Genomic DNA, 19,755 nt, shown 5'->3' on the forward strand with positions numbered 1-19,755 from the left:
CAGTGCTGCATGTACAGACCGTTTCAGCGGAGGAGCTTGGCCGGGCAATCTGGGGGCCGATGTTTGCGCTACTAGGATGCGAGAGACACATAAGGGATAACTTCCTCCAGTGAGCCTGGAGCTAAGCCGCCTTATAAGTATTTTCCTCCTTCGTTCTGAGGTCTGCTGTTTGCCTGTGGCATTATTGGGGTTTGTGTGTTCAGCAGCACCGCAGCACGGACGCTGCTGTCACAGATGGACCCCAGCTATCGAGCAACTGGAAGAGCTCCAAGCCTGTATCAAAAACAAACAAGCCGCTAGATTATCCTTCCCTCTGAACAAGCCTCCTGACAGTGTTTAGGAAACAAGCCCATGCTTTGAAGTTACACTTCAAAAGATCATTAGGCAGAAGCCAGCCTGAAGGAGCCAAACCCTCTCCCCCCAAAATATATACAGAAATGCTGTTTTCTTAACTTTAGAGAGGGAAGTGGTGACAACAGCTGGTGTCATCTTTGGGGAAGCATGAAAACATTCTGCTCGGGTAGCTCTGCCTTCAAGCCTGATCCTCATTCACGTGAGACAGGGAGAGAGACTTTATAGTATAGTAACACCAGGAACTGTGTTATTATGGAAGAATAAGTTCCCCAAGTATAAATGGAAGAACAAATGCTAATCCTGACAGTAAGGGCTGGCTGGTACATCCAGGAATATCCAACAGGCTTCTTCCACAAACACTCCTTGAACTAACAAGAGATGGTTCTGCATTAACGCCTGATTTCAGTAAGTACTTAATTTAGAATTAGGGATGAAATAAATACTAACTCAGGGTCAAATGATCACAAGTTAATTTAATTTACAGTAAATGGAAGTTTAAACAACAGCCACTTTGTAATCATGAATCCCAGTGCCAGAAGGATGAAGTTTGATAAAGTAAACTAATTAGGAGAACAAAGTGGATGAAGGATGTCAGAGGCTTGCCATGTAATTTCTGCAAATTGTAAATTCTGCTACCATTTCCCCAGCACGGGGTGGTGGGGGCAGAATAATTTGCAAGAGAAGACTCTCAGATAGCCTCAGGGCAAGGAGGGCTGGTGTAAAAGTCTTGGAAAGCATCCTTTGAGAGAAGATAAAGATACAAGATGTTGTCTTAACCCTCTAAACATTTCCTATGCCATCACCTTCCAGCCCCTCAACTCTCCAGATGGCACCGAGCAAGAAAACGAGTCCCAGATCAGTGGGGACAGCTGGAAGGTGCTTGGAAAAGGTGGGGAGGTGACACTTGGAGCCAAGTGGAAAGGAGCATTTAGGACAGGCTTGTTGATTTTAATTTTTAACTGCAGGAGACCTTTCTCATTTTCAGTGTAATCACTAGCCATGACTAAAACACAAATAAAACAATCTTACTCCAAACTTAATTGAATACATTGGGGTATTAGCAGAAAAGGAGACAGAATAAGGACTGATCACAAAAACAAAAGCAAACTTATGCATCAGAAATTCAAGTAAAACAGGGATATAGTGAGAAGCAGCAAAAGTCGAGCTGATCCTGGGAAGGATTTAAAAGAACTCCTCGGCTTTTCAGCTCTGGGAGTAACAAAAGTGAAAGAAAAGAAGTAAAATCGCTACGTGACCACAGTGCAGATGCCACAGATTATCTAGATGCGGTTCTGCAACTAAAATGTATTTCTTCTGGTTTTGGCAATGCCAATGCCATCAACTCTGCAGCACAGACAGGCAGGATAACAAGGATGGCACAGCCAGAAGTTCACCTGTCTGGTGGACTCAGTTTTCACAGATGAGCTTGAGCAGATGCGAATTAGAGGAGAAGTTAAATAAATTTACCTTCTAGAGAGCTGGGTAAAACTAAAAAATTCGTAAGTATCATTCCTAAGCTCTCTCTTTGTTTAGATCTTCATTAATGTCCCTGGCACAGAAAGCAGATATTTGCTAATGACATCGGTAGACGGATGGAAGCTCTCATTGCTGACAAGGATTAAGGCATCATAAAGATATTACTGTAATACAACTGGAATTAATAATGTTTTCCAAAAAATGCCAGGTCATACACATAAGACTCAGGACCAAGCTCTGCTGTACACAGCAAGCCCATCAGTTGGAAATAGAGGAGAAAGGACTTGCACTGGATCACTGCTAAAAGACTGAGTTTCCTATACAATGCAGCTCAGGCCAGCCTAACCCTGTGACACATTACTGATCGAGGCATCAATGGGGATGGGGATGCTGCACAAGCAGCTCAGCATGATGAAGCTGTGCCTGCATTTGGGATTCTCAGGCACCAGTGAAGTCCAAAGAACTGCAACAAACCCATGGTTAGTTTTCTGACCTCTACTCCATTCCCATTTTTCCATCTCAGGGAAAACTTTTTTTTCCCAGCTTTCCTCCTTCTCTCAGATTAACTCATTTTCAAACAGCCCGAGTATCACAGCCATTTTATTTGTAATGGAATTAATTCTTTGTTGTGGGCCGTGCTCCCTCAGATCACATCCCACATAAAAAAACCTTATCTGTATATAATTAAACTCAGAATCGGTTTGTTATGTGTCTCTTGTCTTCATGGTTGAAAGAAAAGCCCTTGAAAAACTAAGTGTTATTTCAGAACAAACCACACAGTGAAGGCTTCCTGAATTTGCAGACATCTTAAAAGAATAGCTCCAAGAGCAGAAATTGCCCTATTCATTTTAAATTTCAGAGTATTTAATGGCAATCGGAGAAAAAACAGAACTTTAAGGAATCTTAAAAGGTCACCTAGTCTCATCTCCCAAGCAAATCATCTGTGTCTTAAGAGCTGTGCTGCAGCTGAGGTGATCTAAACATGCCAAGGAGGAAAGGCTTGTAGGGAAAAATAATGTCTTTTATTAAAGCAATCAATTTGGTTGGAGAAAAGCCAACACACACATATACACACCACTGCATCCAGAACCTTGGGAGCCTTCCTCCATCTGTCTCAGTTCATGAGAAGTTTTTGGAGAGTTCTAGGGGCATACAAGAAAATAGTCTATGCCCTTCTTGTGAAGGCACACATCCCTCAGCCCATTATAACTGACATGAATATAAGTTCAAACCTTAAAGAGATTTAGAGCATTAAGATTTGCAATCTTTTTGCTGTAAATATCAATCCTGAGACGCCCGTCTGCAACTTGAAGTCAACACAAGCATCTTTCAGCTTAAAGCTGCCTCCAAATAATTTCTGCTCCCAGAAACCTCCTCTTAAATCCATTTAGTAATTCCCCATTTCAAATGTGTTTGGTCATGCAGAACACCATGCCACACCCGGGCGACGTCCTCTTTCATTTCTGCTGTAAGGAAGACACATTTCCAAAGATCTAAATCCAAGTTTCCCATTCCCTCTTGCCGTCTCGGCACGGACCCTCTGGAGCTGCACAAACCTGAATCCGACTTTGCGGGAGTAATGCAGGCAGTTCTCCTTGACATGAGTTTGGAAATAGGCAGAGCGGCAGACAGCTCCGCACTCTGGGCAGCAGTACGGAGACTTGTGAGCGTGGATCCTCTGGTGAGCACAGTAACTGCACTGGTTGGGGAGCATCATCTGGCACACTTGACACGTCTGATGAAAGAAAGGTTACGTTAGTTAGTTATTCTCTATTTGCCCCCCCCCCCCAATTCACCCTAGAAAACTTTCAGGTTTAGAGGAAGCTACAGCACATTCCTCTAATATTAGCATTAACTCTAAGAAGCTCTTCAGCTAGCCTCCTTATCATCTTTTTCCACAACAACCCTAACAACTTCCACAGTTAGCCATTCCTAATGACACTCTCCATTCTTAAACCAAGTCCCCTGTGGTTTATTTCCCCTCTTAGCTCTGCTTCGTCACTGCTTTCATTTCAGCATTAAGGCACTTGAGAAGGAAAGGACTTCTCTCAACAAGCCCCCACCTCGCACCAAAGTCACCCCAAAAAAGCAGGAAAACTCCATTATACCCCAACGCAAAACCCTTACTGCTGAACGCAGTGCAGTCCTGACATGCAGCAGCCTTCCTCACCAAACCCACAGTAGTGTCTCTTGAAAAATTTCTTTGGACCAGATGAAATCCGAACTTTCAAAGATCACAAACCACATGTGCTATGATACTCTTATAGAAACTTCTTGATAACTAGAAATTATGCAAAGACTCTTTCTCTCCCTGTTTCTGCACCCTTTATGAAATCCATTTTTTTCCCTACCCTTAGAAGGGCCATACTTACTAGCAATACAGCTTTGCAGAAGCATCATCATTTACTTGACATGTAAAGTTTTTAATGTGGATGTATCTTCCCATTTTCAATGGCTGTCAAACCTCTGCTCGCTTTCACAGGTGTCTCAACTCTTCTGTATTCCTTTAAAGCCCAGGAGCAGCTACTCATCCTCTGTAGGATGCACATTACTTGATGCCTAAGCAGGAGTAGAGCTGGAGTAAATACCAGCCCTCCAGCCTTGAGCCCTTTAGGAGCCCAAACTCTCTTCTGTCATTAATAAACGCATGCAAAATTACTCCTCTAACCCTAACTCTAGCTTAAGAATGAACTACAGCAAGCAGCTAATTATGGATTATCAAATCAGATAATTTAACTGCATCATTTCTTCCACTATGGTTAAAGAAGGTTACAGGGCTCATTAGGTCAGAGATGGTGAGAAGTTGTACCAGAAGGTATGTCTACATGGTCAAACAAAGCTTTTAACATAGCATGTGCCCACAAAGACGGACCAAACCAAGTCCGTCAGACTTCACTGCTGGCAACCACGGCAGAAACCAGGGACAGAAGCCCTTAAATCTGACAAAAAAATAAAATAACATTAAGGGCCGACTCCATTTTCTATACCATTGCTATTTCATACAGCATCTCTGTGATGCTCCGCTATATAACATCCATCAGGGAACTGTCAAAAACACTGCAGGTAATAGAAAGCATCATTTATAATAAAATGCAAAGCTATGACAAACCTGAAAAGGTTCATGGGGGGGAGGGGAATAAAAAATTAGGCTCTCAAAGGAGGAAACTGCAGAAATTGCCAGACACATCAAAAGCCTCGGACACATGATCTGAGACATGTTGCAACTTGAAGTTTAGAGAAGAAAAAGTTTCCCCAAGGAAAGAGAGAAACGGGTGGAAGAAACCATATTGTAGGACCCCCATGCATGCACCCAAATGCAATTCAAATAAACTCAAGAGTATTTCAGCCCTTCCCCAAATGCTGGAGAAGCCCCCTAATTTCAGCAAAGAAAAACAGCGCTACTGAGCCATGGTCTGAGCCGTGAAATATAAATGGGAATAGGAAAATGGGAAATAGAAAAGGCCCCAGGACCTCCCTGCAAGGAGCTGAGCAGGACCTCAAATTCTCCAAAGCCCTCTCAAATCTCCAAATAACAGCTACAAGAAGAAATTAATGTTCAGGGCAGTTTTATTGTGTTTTATGGCATTTTTTTCTAACCAGGTTTAGATTTGCAATGGGAAATTTAACTTCATGGTGGTGTTAAAACAGGACTCTTCTTGCTTTGATCCTGCCTAGTATTTAAGGCAGACTCAGCACAACCACAAGTTGAAAGGACCTTTGCCCTTGTAGCTTAGTGAGAAACATTTTCTCTCCAGATCCTGCCTTGTTAAAGCCAATTTAGTTTTGATTTTAAGTCTGCAAAGATACAGTTTGGGGCTCACCTCTTCCTCTCCAGCATGCCATTACCCCCAAAGGCACCCTGGCAATCAGCACATGTTAAAAACCTGAATCTTCACTGCTGTGTATGCTTGTGCTGGATCCAAAATATGCTAAAATCACCTGATATTTAATGGGCTCCATGCCTGGGCACTGTTGCCTGGGGACCTGCAGGCTACGGCAGAAGAGCAGCCAGCTCCTATCACCTCCCTCGTTACGTGAAAGGCTCAGCAGGGACCAAAAATATGCTAACGTACGGCAGAAAAGTTTGGGGGACAGCTAGCAAGAGGCATCAAAACTAGTGGTTATCTTCTTCATGCTCTGCAGGAGCAGGAAGCCTGCCAGAGAGTGTATACACACGATATGGGAATAAACAGCAAGACTCAGCGAGGATAAGGCTAAATGAATTTATTGCATCTGCAGATGCTGGGGAAGAAGCTGGAAGGATTCCCACGCTGACACCATGCTCTGCGGGGGGGGCACAAAAAAAACAGCCCAAACCTCTGAGTTCAGATCGTCTCACAGAAGAGACAAGAAGTTAGGGAGTAAACAGGCAAAATGAAGCACGATGAGTCACAAGGCTAAATCAGTAAGAATAAGGAAAACTGTCATCTTTAACCAGCATTACTTCTGAACTTGGGAAAAGTCAACACAGCTTCTCCCTTCCTGCTTCACAAACCCCATCTGAGCTCTCCAGAGCAGTCAACAACCATGTGGGTAAGGAAGATCTGACCTGCAGACGGATCAGGCTACCTGGATTTCCAAAATGGTTTTGCAACACCCTTCACTAAAGGATTTTAAGGAAACTAAGCTGCTGTGGCATAAGAGAGGAAGGTTTTTGCATGGATAAATAAGTACAAGAAAGGAATAAAGAGTCAGTTCTTCGATGGAGGAAGGTCCCCGGAAAGTTCTGCTGGAATTTGGGCTCTTCAAAATACTCTCAAAGTATCTGGGAAAGGGAAACGAGCAGTGAAATGGCAAAGATTGATGATCATAACCTCAGCATGTTACACATAAGGGCTGACTGTGAAGAACTCCAAAAAGACCACACAGGACTGAGTAACTGGGTAATAAAATGGCAGGTTATATTTTCCCATTGAATCAACCAAGGAATACAGTAGAGCTGAAAAAGTTATAATCAGCATCTTCATGCTCACGCTCATCCTTTTCTTTACACCTGCAGAAGATGTGAGGCCAGAAATCCTGCCCAGGGCACTGCAGGAAGGTCCACTCATCCATTTTACACCAGGAGCTGCTGCATTTGTCAGGAGTAAACAGGCAGCCGCATTTGGGCTCCCCCACTGAAGGCTTCATCTTGGAGATGGAGTGGCTTTTTCTTTTGCAACTCTTCTGCTTTGTGTGAGAAATTGTAACTTGGTTCCAGATGTCACATTTTTATCTCTCTCCTACTTTTCCATGACTCTTCAAAGAAGTCTGGCAGCAATTTGAGACATTCATTAGTCAGTTATTTCTAAAGCATGTTACCAGGATATGACTTTGAGTTGTGTAATGTCTGTTTTTCATATACTCCCATAACCTACACTTTAATCAAGAGTTATTTATTACAAGTTTTCTTTAATTCCGGTTTGCCTGCCACATTTCATTAGGGGTTTTATTCCAGAAGTCACATTCACACATGCACAAAAATGCTCAGAAGCTCAGACGTTTCAGAATACTTGATTTTATTCCCATTTTTACTTATTAGCTTCTTCAGAAGGGGGAAAAAAAAAAGAAATACTCACTGAAATAAAGTGAAGGTTGAAAAAACATACCGCTCCAAAAAAGTTCATCTATTAAATCCAGCCTTTTGGCCACAGAGGTGTTTGCAAATCAGGAAACTTACAGTTAACGCAGCATTTTGCTCTGGAAAGTGCCTGCATAGAGGTGGCACCATTGACCTTTCTGTTTCATTGAAAAGATTGACTACAGAACTCTGTGTCGAATATGATCCATTCATAAGCGTGTTTTCTTCTAACCACCACAGTACAAAGCACCCCAGATCAGAGAGTCAGAGCAAGCTCCCATCTTCTCACACACAGGCATCACCACAAAATTCCTGTGGCCAATTTTCTTGCTCAGATAAAGCCTGTGTGCAGCGAGGGCAAAATCCCCATTAACACACCCCTGAAACATGAACTGAGGGCACAAAACTCTTCGCTTTCACTTACTCCCGATGCGCAAGCAGAAACGGAACCAGCTTCATTACAAGCAAAGAAACTTTACATTAGTTTTAGAGTCTCTTTTGCTGTTACAGTTAAGTGGCATTGATGAACCTCATGCCTATTTAAGAGATGCACCCAAACTACAAGGATCCTCCTTGACATGATCGTCATGTAGCTTCAGCTGAAAACACGGGGCTACACCAACTCTATGGCATGGGATCAGGGCTATGGAAAGAGGAAAAGATTCATAATGCTAACAATCTCTAAATTAAACAAAAAAAATTACTAAGGACTCAGAGTGAAACAGAGGGGAACAGAAATTACATTTTTGGAATGCAAATGTTTTAAAGAGCGCTTTACATATCCTTTACATATTCAAATGAAAAATCCTCCACGAGCAGTGTCCCAAAGCCCCAGTTCTTCCCAAATCCAGCCTTTTGCAAGCTTTAATTTTTCTACTTTAGGCAGAGCTGCATGGGCAGCTGATACTTCTGCAGCCAAGGGATCACAGGCAGTTAGAGATTATCAGGATGCTTCTGCTATAAAAAAAATTAGTGGCAATTTACTACTTAAAGTTAACCTTTAACTTCACATTAGCTTTCACTTAGTGCCCCACTGGGATAAATGCCAGCAACCTGCATCCCTCAGTGTAGATGCTCCAGTGTGTAGCGGCATGATGTGTTGGCTCTGGCAGCACAGCTGGTCTCAACATCTTCATCTCTGCAACTCCACAGTCCCCTTCCCCACTTCCCACCAGTAGAACTGTTTGCTGGGCCATGCTACAGTCAAGATCCAGATGTTTGGAGGATTATTTTTGACTTGGTTTATTTCAACCATCCAGGTTACAACACTGTTACACAAAATTTTACCAACATGAGGAGAAGTGGCGAGCACAGAATTTCTTTTGCTGTCATTGTGATAACTAAACTATACTCCTCCCCAGGCTCTCCTTAAATGAATAGGCATCATTGCATTAGCATGTTCAATTTACAGAGGAAAAAACCCTACAACAGAAAGTCAAGATTATCAATTTGAAGAAGAAAAACCTAGAACCCATCTGATACCTTAAAACCAGTGCGTTCAAGTTTCAGTGACAGAACACGTCAAGTCCAGTCCTAATGTAGATGTTTTATCCTAATTAACTCGTATACACTCTTACACTGTCATACCCAAGCACAGCAAAGATATTTTTATTTCCCTGGTTATAGTTGCCTATTTTAAGACATCAGCCTAAGGAGCCAATGCCACTGAGGGAGTCTGCTTGGCCTTCAGTCTAAAGGACATAACCACAGGATGCCCTTCAATTCAAAACTTCTCCCATCCATCCTCTCTTCTGCTACCTCCAGCTTACTCCCCCTCTCCACCTCACGTCTATTCATCCTCAGCCTCATCATTGCATCCCACCTCCTCCTCCTGTTGACCTGTTCACTCCTCCTGTTCACTCTCATTTGTATTTCCGCACCTCGCTCACTGACCAACACTCTCAAACCTAGCGTCCTCCTCAGACCTTCACCAAGACCAACTCCTACACACACACACACATCTAAATCATCCCAAGACACCAGGGACTTAAGCCTCAATAAAATAAGGCATTCAACTAAAACCTTACTCCCTGGAAGTTAAGGCTGTTCAATAACCACAAAATACGTTTTTGTGTATGTGGAAAAATCCCTAGTTAGACCTGGTGTAGACCTAGAAACTCGACAGTTTTAGTAAACAAAGTGGAATTGCAATAGAAAAAGACACTAGCATCACAGATCTTAGACAATGTTGCATCAAATAAGCTTAATTCTGAATTTTCTTAGTCTGTAGCTCTTTTGTCTTTATGATCTCAGCTGTAATTTCAAGAATTTCAGTTTCCACATCTCTTCTTCCGACCCACTGTATCAGGTTTATGTGGCAAGGTTTTGGTAGTGGGGGGCTGCAGGGGTGGCCTCTATGAGAAGACACCAGAAGCTGCCCCCATGTCAGACAGAACCAGCTCCAGTCAGCTCCAGAATGGACCTGTTGCTGGCCAAAGCTGAGACCATCAGCGATGCTCGTAGCACCTCTGTGATAACATATTTAAGAAGGGGTAAAAAATGCTGTGCAGCAGCTGGGAGAGAGGAGTGAGAATATGTGAGAAACAACTCTGCAGGCACCAAGGTCAGTGAAGAAGGAGGGGCAGGAGGTGCTCCAGGCACCAGAAGTTCATGAAGAACTGCAGCCTATGGGAAGGACCCACACTGGAGAAGTTGGTGGAGGACTGTCTCCCATGGGAGGGACCCCACGCTGGAGCAGGGGAAAACAGTGAGGAGGAAGGAGCAGCAGAGGCAGCAGAGACAACGTGTGATGAACTGACCACAACCCCCATTCCCTATCCTCCTGTGCTGCTCAGGGGGAGAGGAAGTGGAGAAATCAGGAGTGAAGTTGAGCCCGAGAAGAAGGGAGGGGCAGAGGAAGATGATTTCAGTTTTATTTCTCACTATCTCGCTCTGCTACAATTAATTCGCAATAAATTAATTTCCCCAAGTCGAGTCTGTTTTGCCCGTGATGGTAATTGGTAACTGATCTCCCTGTCCTTATCTGAACCCACGAGCTTTTTGTCATATTTTCTCCTCCGGGCCTACTGAGAAAGGGGAGTGACAGAGCGGCTGGGTGGGCACCTGGCAGTCAGCCAAGGTCAACCCACCACACCCACCAACAAACTGCTCTGCTTCTTGCATTGTGACTTGAAATCTGAACTCCCCGTTGCTAAAATGATCACTTACTGGATTACACCAAGTTTTCACATCCCACTTTCAAGTCACCAGTAAAACCCCTAAGGCTACATGGCACACGTCCCCTCTCCTTTCTGATGATGGCAATGTTAAAGCCCTCTGCTCCTCCCTCCACGCTGCAGGGCTGATTTCTGCCCATCCATCAGTGGTGATGCCCATCTCACAGCCTCCCAACTCTTTCTTCTCACCTTGCACCACTCTGTGCCTTGCATCCCATCAAAGACAGTACCACAGCTGTTCAAATGCCATTTTTTGCTGTGATCTTCACCAATCACTTTGCTTTTTCACTGATTCCCTTCTTACTTGACCAATCATTTATTTGCTAATCCTAACTAAAAGATTTCAGCTCCCACTCCAGAAGGAAGATATACAGTAAACTCCTCCACTCACCCGTTCCAACTGCCTCTCTCAGGCCCCATCATTACCAGTGGGTTCTTGCTTCCTGGGATTTCATGACTGGTTTATGCCAATCTAATGAGTGCCGGCCACCCAAGGAGCACAGAATGGTTGAGGTTGGAAAGGACCTCCAGAGGTCATCTGGTCCAACCCCCCTGCTCAAGCAGGGCCACTTAGAGCTGGTTGCCCAGGAACGTGACCAGACAGATTTTGAACACCTCCAAAGATGGAGACTCCACAAGCTCCTTGGGCAACCTGTGCCAGCACTCAGTCAATCTTACAGTGAAAAAGTGTTTCCTTATGTTCTGAGGAAACCTCCTGTGTTTCAGTTTGTGCCCATTGCCTCTAGTCCTGTTACTGGGCACCACTGGGAAGAGCCTGGCTCCACCTTCTTTACTCTCCCCAGCAGGTGTTGATACACATTGATAAGATCCCCCTGAGCCTTCTCTTCTCCAGGATGAACCATCCCAGCTTTCTCAGCCTTTCCTCGTATGTGAGGTGGTCCAGCTCTTTAGTCATCTTTGTGGCCCTTTGCCGGACTCTCTCTAGTATGTCCATGTCTCTCTTGGACTGGGGAACGCAGCAATGGACACAGCTCTCCAGCTGTGGCCTCACCAGGGCTGAGTAGAGGGGGAGGATCACCTCCCTTGATCTGCTGGCAATGCTCCTCCTAATGCAGTCAGGACACCACTGGTCTTCCTTGCAGCAAGGGCATATTGCTGGCTCATGGTCAGCTCGGTGTCCACCAGGACCCCCAGGGCCTTTTCTGCAAACCTGCTTTCCAGCAGGGTGGCCCCCAGCATGTATTGGTGCAGGGGGTTGTTCCTCCCCATATGAGGGACTTTGCACTTCTCCTTGTTAAACTTTATGAGGCTCCTGTTGGCCCATTTCTCCAGCCTGCCAAGGTCACTCTGGGTGTCAGCACAACCCTCTGTCTTAGCAGCCACTCCTCCCAGTTTTGTGTCATCTACAAACTCACTGAGGCTACACTCTGCCCCATCATCCAGACCATTAATGAAGATATTGAATGGGACTGCAACCAGTATTGATCCCTGGAGTACACCACTAATTATTGACCTCCAACTAGACTTTGCACCACTGATCACCACCCTCTGGGCCCGACCATTCAGCCACTTTTCAATCCACCTCACTGTCTGCTCATCCAGCCCATACTTCATCAGCTTCTCTACAAGGATCCTATGGAAGACAGCACCAAAAGCCTTACTGAAGTCAAGGCAGACAATATCCATGGCTCTCTCCTCATCTACCAAGGCAATCCTCTCATCACAGAAGGTTATCGGCTTGGTCAAGCACGACCTCCCCTTGGCGATCCATCCTGATCACCTTCATGTTCAAGCACCTGGAAATGGTTCCCAGGATTAGCTGCTTCATCACCTCCCCAGGGAACAAGGTGAAGCTGAGCAGCCTGTACTTCCCTGGATCCTCCTTCTTGCCCCTTTTCAAAGATAGAAGTGACATTTGCTTTCCTCCAGTCCTCAGGTACCTCTCAATCACCATAATCATTCAAAGATTATCAAGAGTGGCCTCACTGCCAGCTCCCTCTGCATTCATGGGTGCATCTCATCAGGACCCATGGACTTGTGTATGTCCAGTTTAAGTATTTCCTGACCTGATCTTCTTCCACCAAGGACACGTCTTCTTGCTCCACACCTTCCTCCTGGTCTCCAAGTCCTTAGATTCCTGAAGACCGGTCTTGGTAGTAAAGACTGAGGTGAAGAAGGTGTTAAGTACCTCAGCCTCCTCCATGTCCTGTGTCACCAGGTCCCCTGTCCCATTCAGCAGTGGGCCCACATTTTCCTTAGTCTTTCTTTTGCTACTTATCTACTTAAAAAATCCTTCTTGTTGCCTTTGATATCCTCCACCAGATTCAATTCCAGGTAGTCTTTGGCTTTCCTACATCATTCCTGTATACTCAGACAGCACCTCCACATTCTTCCCAGGTTACTTGTCCCTGTTTCCACCTTCTGTACACTCCCTTTTTAAGTTTGAGTTTTGCCAAGACCTCCTTATTCATCCATGCAGGCATCGTGGCATTTTTGCATGACTTGCTGTTTGTTGGGATGGACTGCTCTTGAGCCTGAAGGAGGTGGCCCTTTAATATCAACCTCCTTTCTTGGACTTCCCTTCCCTCCAGGGCTTTATCCCATGGGACTTCTTCAAGCAGATCCTTAAAGAATGTACTCTCCTGAAGTCCAGTGCTGTGATCTTGATTTTTGTCCTCAGGACCCTGAGGACATGGTCACTCAGCTCATGGTCACTGCAGCAAAGGTTGCCTTTGACCTTCACATCCGCAGTGAGCCCTTCCTTGTTGGTGAGTACGAGGTCCAGCAGAGCACCTCTCCTTGTTGGCTTCCCTATCACTTAGCTCAGGAAGTTGTTATCAATGCTGTGCAAGAACCTCCTGGACTGTTTACACCCTGCTGGGTTGTCCCACTAGCACTTATCAGGGTGGCTGAAGTTCCCCGTGAGGCCCAGGGTCTGTGAACATGAGGCTGCAGGCAGCCTAATCCATTTGTTCTTCCTGGTCAGGTGGCCTATAGCAGACATCCACTACAATGTCACCCATACTGCTCTTTAATCCCAACCCATAAGCTCTCAGTTGGCTGCTCACCCATCCCCAGGTAGAGCTCTAGGCACTCCAGCTGCTGCCTCACATAAAGGACAACTCCCCCTCCTCATCTTCCTGGCCTGTCCTTCCTAAAAAGCCTGTGTCCCTCCCTCACAACACTAGTGTGATGCGAGCCATCCCACCACCTCTCTGCGACGCCAACAAGATCAAAGCCCTGTGACTGCACACAGATCTCCAGTTCCTCGTGTTTATTCCACGCTGCGTGCATTAGCATTAGACACTTCAGAGGGCCACCTCCTCATCACACCCTTTCCCCTCACCAGCAGGATTGAGCAGACCACCACCTGGGCTCTCATGCCCCTGCCCATCGCCCCCAGACCTCTGCAGTCACTTTTGATATTCTCCAGGTTGCCCTTGGCAGCACCATTGGTGCCCACATGGAATAAGAACAGGGGATCAGGAGGCTTCCTCTTGGTGCCAGAGGACACCAGCTTCCAGCCTCAGCTTCCATCCTATCTGGGACAGACTCTGCCTCTGTCTCCAGTTGTCCCCTCCTTTTTGCTCTCAGCCACATCTGGCCCCCAATTTGTACCCATGCTCATTCTCCTCTTCCCCTAAGCTGGTCTCAGTCCCCTGGGGGCTGCAGAATCACCAGGGCCAGATGAGCAAGCATGGGTGAGGAAGGAGGAGAGGGTGGGATTGTCGCCTTGTGTGGCAGCGGATCACATGCTGATTTAAGCAGACCATGGAGCTGCACCCTAGCTTTTCTTCCTCCCTAGCCTCTCCTCCTCCTCATCCCAATGCTCTGCTTTGGCCTCAGGGTGGAGGCTCTCGCTCCTGTCCTGCCACTCATCTCTTTGTCTGTGGTCCCAGTGATCCCTGCCTGGAGCTCCGTTCCCTCAACATGCTTTCATCATAACATCCTCCATCCCTTTGCTTCTACAAAATACAGAGGGAAAATTTCCATATAAAACAAAATCCATCCTCGCATTAAGACCCAAGGACTGCATTAATCACCCTTGGTTTGGGAGAGGGAGAAAGCAGTGCTTTATGGGGCCAAGGGATTTTTTGTTGATGTTAAATCCTTTTGTTTTCTAAATTAAAACAGGAACATGGGGGGGGGGGGGAGGGGGGGTGGAGAAGAGAAAAATAGCAAAGATATAGCTGCTATCTTTCTTGCTTGATACTTTGCTGCTGGGAAATTACCAGTGTAGCATGTGGTCCTATTAGCTTCTGGCAAGTTTTAGCCAATAAATTCTAAAGCATTGATTTAAGAAATGGAAGGAAGAAGAAAAAGAAAAGGCAGCAATAAAAATTGCTTTTAAAAAACTCCAGTATAGGTGGTGCATAAACAGGATTTTCACAACTCATTGAAAAATTCTTATTGGACAAATAAAGGGCTACAGAAGAAGAAAAAGAGGAGGGAGAACAAAAGCACAAAGGTGCAAGAAAATTCAGAGGTCCTTCATTTACATTTTGCACTTTACACAAGTTCCTAGCTACCTCGGTGGATTTTGGGTGGTCAAGTCAAAAAAGACCAAAAAAAACCCACCAAACAACCAAAACCAAAACTGTGAAACATCTCTGGTTACCAGTAGATGGACCATTATGCCTAAGAGGGTCAGGAAGTACTTTGAATTCTTGCACGTTATTGTGCACTGGCCCATCCTTGCCAAAAAAAACCAAATAAGCTCTGTCTCAAAACCAGTTTGCGTCTTTTGTTCATTACCTCTGCTGCAAACCTCTTCCAGAATTCACTCCTCTGATGATTACAGACCATCCTCTAATTTTCCCTGTAAATCTATTTCAGACTGTTCTTACATCATTGTTGCCCCTAAATTTAAAAAGCTCTTTTCTATAAACATCACACCGGATACAGAGTGTCCTCTATATCCACTCTCACTCTTTAAGGAAAAGCACATCTAAAACGAAGGCACCAGGAGCTGCATGGGTTCTGTTCATCTCCTGTAATTTGAGCTCAGCCCTGAGAAGGCTACAAAAAACTGTCTGATGCTGACAAACTACCCAGGGCGATTTCTGCAAGTACAGGATGCACTTCTTTTTTGCAGATTTAGTTTCTGGTGGAAAAAAAGTGCCACAACCCTCACCTTAATACTGTGTCTACTACAGTACTGAAGGAGACCCGCCCTAATTTACCAGGTCTTTGCCAAGCCAAACTCATAAAGGTTTTTTAATTTCCCCTCAAAAGATTATCTTTCCATTTCTCTGGCCATTCTTCCCTCACTTATTCCAGTTTATCCCCGATAAACAAAACAATACACTCTTCTCCAGCTCAGTTATTTCTAGCAGCCACAGGGAGTATTAACGCAAGCCTGACTGGTACTGCAGGTTAACTTAAATCCCCTGCACAACTGTCATCTTGGTCATTCAGAGTCTTCTTGTGACCAAACACACGCATCCTGCTTTTCAGTTGCTTCATCCCATTCCCACTTGGTCTTCAAGATCATCTCTGTCCTCCTGTAAAATATTCCCAGTTTTCCATGATTTTTTACTCTGTTGGTTCAGCAAATTTCATCTACACATTCATCCTCCAAGGTCCTTAATACAAACATTAATCGCAGATGTATCCTAAAGCCATCCCTCAGGAGGTCTCACAAAGCAACCTGTCCCCAGTTGCAGTTACCTCCCGTTTACCTCATTCTGCTCCAACGTCATAATTCAACTTATTCAGTACAGCCATTCCTCACATGGCACTCTAACAACCATCCCATTGAACATCAAGAAAATTAGGATCTCCCTATTTCTCTACTCCAAAAATAAATTATAGAAGATGTATATCAGATTAATTTGGCATAAACTGCACTATTTAATCATACCCTTTTTTCCCCCCAAAAAAATCTTGCTCTAGAACATAACACTGCTGTAATCAGACCAAACAGACCTGAAGTTACATGAAACATCTGCTACCACCTTTTGAACATCTGGACAAGCATAATGCCTACATGAAGCACAGCTTCTAGTCTGAACAAAATCCAACCTACTAGACACTCAAACTCACATACTGCTTTCTTCTTGCAGTTCTGCGCTTGAAAAGCAGTAAACAGATCCCATCAAGTGACTTGATTCACAAGCTTGCAAAAATTGCAAAACCATCCTCACTAGTCTCCAAAAAAAGGCAAAGTAACTGTGATCTGTTAAGATGATCCACTCAAAACATACATCCAGTAAATCCAGTTCTTTCTATTTGTGAAGTGGATTAGCTCACAATTCACAAAGCCTGTATCCTCACTGTAAGGCACAGAGATCCCACCATGGTATTTGGCTGAGACGAACTGCCTTCATCTTATGCATATTCTAAATAAAAATAAGCCAGGTAGGATTTCCCTGCTGTACTTAGAACAACTGCAATCACGTAGCCACCACAACTCTAAAATGTAATATTAAGGTCAAGCTCTCAATCACTTTTCTAAGTGTATTTCCACTCCACTTTGTTGACCACTGCATCATCCCCCTCTCTTCCTCTCACTTGCTCCAAATCTCCTCCTTTCCCTGCTGTCCAGACCACATCCATATCTTTCTTCCTTCCTCCAAAACAACTGTGACTCAGCCATGTCATTCTCATTTTGGCCACACCTAGGAAACTCATTTACCTGTTATCAGTCCTATTAATATGGACTTCACCCAAGGACATTCAGAAACATAAGACAAAATATTTCTCAAGCCACCAACTGGAACAAGCAAACAGAAAACCCAACAATCACCTTTTAAACAGCTACAGGAAACATGAAGATGTCAAAGTAATTCACAAAGTCATGGTAAGAAATTCCAATTAAAGTGAGAAGTCTTAAGTATCAACACAGGATAAGTTTCTTGTGGAGCAGAGCCAGCTTAGGCTGTTCTCCCGTCCAATCCAATCATTCCTGCCTCTTACTTGCTTGTCCTCCAGCTTGCTTGTCCTTCAGCTTCTGGATACTGAAAACATCATATTGAAAAATAAGTCTTTTTCCTGCTATTTCTTTTCTTCATCAACCCTGTTGGATCAACCCTTCCTTCTTAGCAAGGTGACATACTCATTCCATATCAGGTTTAAAAAGGTTTTTGAGTTAAAAGCACTATAACTGAGCACTTCAAAGTCTGCTCAGTTTCTCAAGTTATGGGTCACATTAGGTGTGCATGTCATAGTTAATAATCCAGATTTGGTGTCATTTAACAGAAGAGCTTCTAAGTACATCGATCAAAAATCCACCTATCTTATTTTCCATAGGTCAGGGGTCTCCATGTTTTAGTACAAATCCAGGTGCTGCAGATAAATCACTTTTACCCTTCATCTTCAGCCAAAGATGCTCTTTCCATTACACATTCATCTATCCTTCCCAAGAATTCCTATTTTGGAACATTCTGGTACCAGGCATCTGAATAGTCCCAGATGATAAGCTTTAGGCCATAATACAGTAGGGACCTGCCCTGCTATTTCTTGAAGCTCTTTAAAAGGCGTAAGTCAAGCCATAGCTTTATGTAGAAAATATCAAGATACTCAATACTTTCTCAAGGAGGCATGGCAAAGCGTTTGCGTCTGAATTCTGGGATGGAGTAAGAAATTAAAAAATTCCAAAATACTAGAGTGCAATTTTTTGTTAGCTTTAAGAAATTATGACAATCTCCCCCCCCCACCCCATACAGTTGCTTCTAAACCAGTATTTCAATACGCTGAGAAAAACATCAGGTATGGATGAAGAAATACACATCAGGTTTTGCTCAAATGTGCAAAATTATGATAAATACTAGATAATTAGTCTCTTGAGATTTGGGGATGCGGTCCATGTCTGAGCTTGGCCATGACTGTTAATACCACCTTTGCATCTTGGCAGATTGTCCTGCAACAGCAGTGTGCTCCAGATCAAGCATGGGTACACGACTACTGGTCGTGTACCCTTTTTTTTCCGATTAGAAGTACCAGTATATAAATCAACACCTTCTGCCATGTGGACATAGCGGTTTTGATCCACTACTGGGGGCACTAAAAGATTTATTATGTTGAATACAGGTGTTACATCAATGCCTTCCTCAGAAACACAATTTCTACCACTGCCCCAAAAAACAAGTGACCTGGCACAACTCTGGAGATGGAAACCAGAGTGAGAGCAAGCAGAGAAGAGGACAGGAATATTTTCCAACCACTTCTACCACCTTAGAAAGTGTTTATGAAGTCAGTCACTTGATTATCTCCTGCTCCTACCAACATTCCTCTTTTTTCTGACCAAAATAAAAATAGCAACCCAAGAAATTAGCTTCATTAATGCAGAGTCAGGGATATCCACAGCATCTTCTCAGGATGGGTTCAGCCGGTTCATATTTTCCTATTTCAGGAGCTTATGATGCATACTCCAGCAGCCTCACCTATGTTCTTCTCACATCATGTTTAAGATCAGACTCACTTACGTTCATTAACACCCCTGATATGCAAAACCTTCAGCTTCTCATGCCTCATTACTTGATGGGAGCTATGCAGTGTGCTACCCAGGTGAGACACATGATGTCACGGCAATCCACACCTTCTCCCTTGGACTGCTCAGAGAAGCTGAGCATGGTATCCATCTACTGCAGGGTCCCCTATGAGACCACCGAATTTCACCCATCCTTTTATCTCTCAGCCCAGTGACACCAATTACCCTGGGTACTGCTAGAAGGCAGAGGGATGGTTTCCATTAGCTACTGCTAAATCTGGAGGCACACAATTACAGGTATATGGGCACAAACTCTTATTTCCTTTAGAAATGTAATAGTTTTGCTGAAACAGATGTTCCGGGAACAGCACAGAGCACCACAGGGCAGTCTGGAGGACAGCAGATACAGTGGAAAAGGACTCCCAGAGCAATGCATGCATCCCGTTGAGTATAAGTATGGAACGATCAAACACGGAGGAGATGGTTTTACAAGCTCTAATGTTGCCTCTTTTTCCAGTTTTTCAACACTTCTGTTCAGAAAAACACTACATAAATAATCTCACATTTAGAAGACCTGACTTGAAGCAAGAGGCTTAAACTCTTTTCTTGGTTGTTACAGAATAAATTATTTTATTACAAGCTAAAAATACTTACTATCAGACATTCCTTCTCTCTTTAAGGAGCTCTTGAATTGATAATGTCACAACAAAAATAGGAAATACATTTTTAATGCACCTGATTAACATTTAAGCTCACTTTGGAGCACTCATTGTATCCCTTCACCTGAAGGTTTTAAT

At 44.1% G+C, this 19,755-nt stretch overlaps 1 protein-coding gene across 3 annotated transcripts in view; it reads right to left on the reverse strand.

Moving 5' to 3' along the window:
- Window positions 1-19,755, reverse strand: part of ZNF592 (zinc finger protein 592) — a 40,251-nt gene that overhangs the window by 12,517 nt on the left and 7,979 nt on the right. For all 3 annotated transcript variants that reach the window (XM_072871438.1, XM_072871439.1, XM_072871440.1), the window contains exon 4: window positions 3,387-3,565. In XM_072871438.1, coding sequence (XP_072727539.1) covers window positions 3,387-3,565 — 179 coding nt within the window. The remainder of the gene's footprint in view (window positions 1-3,386; window positions 3,566-19,755) is intronic.

Source organism: Ciconia boyciana, chromosome 8 (assembly GCF_034638445.1).
Source record: "Ciconia boyciana chromosome 8, ASM3463844v1, whole genome shotgun sequence".
Taxonomy (NCBI): Eukaryota; Metazoa; Chordata; class Aves; order Ciconiiformes; family Ciconiidae; genus Ciconia; species Ciconia boyciana.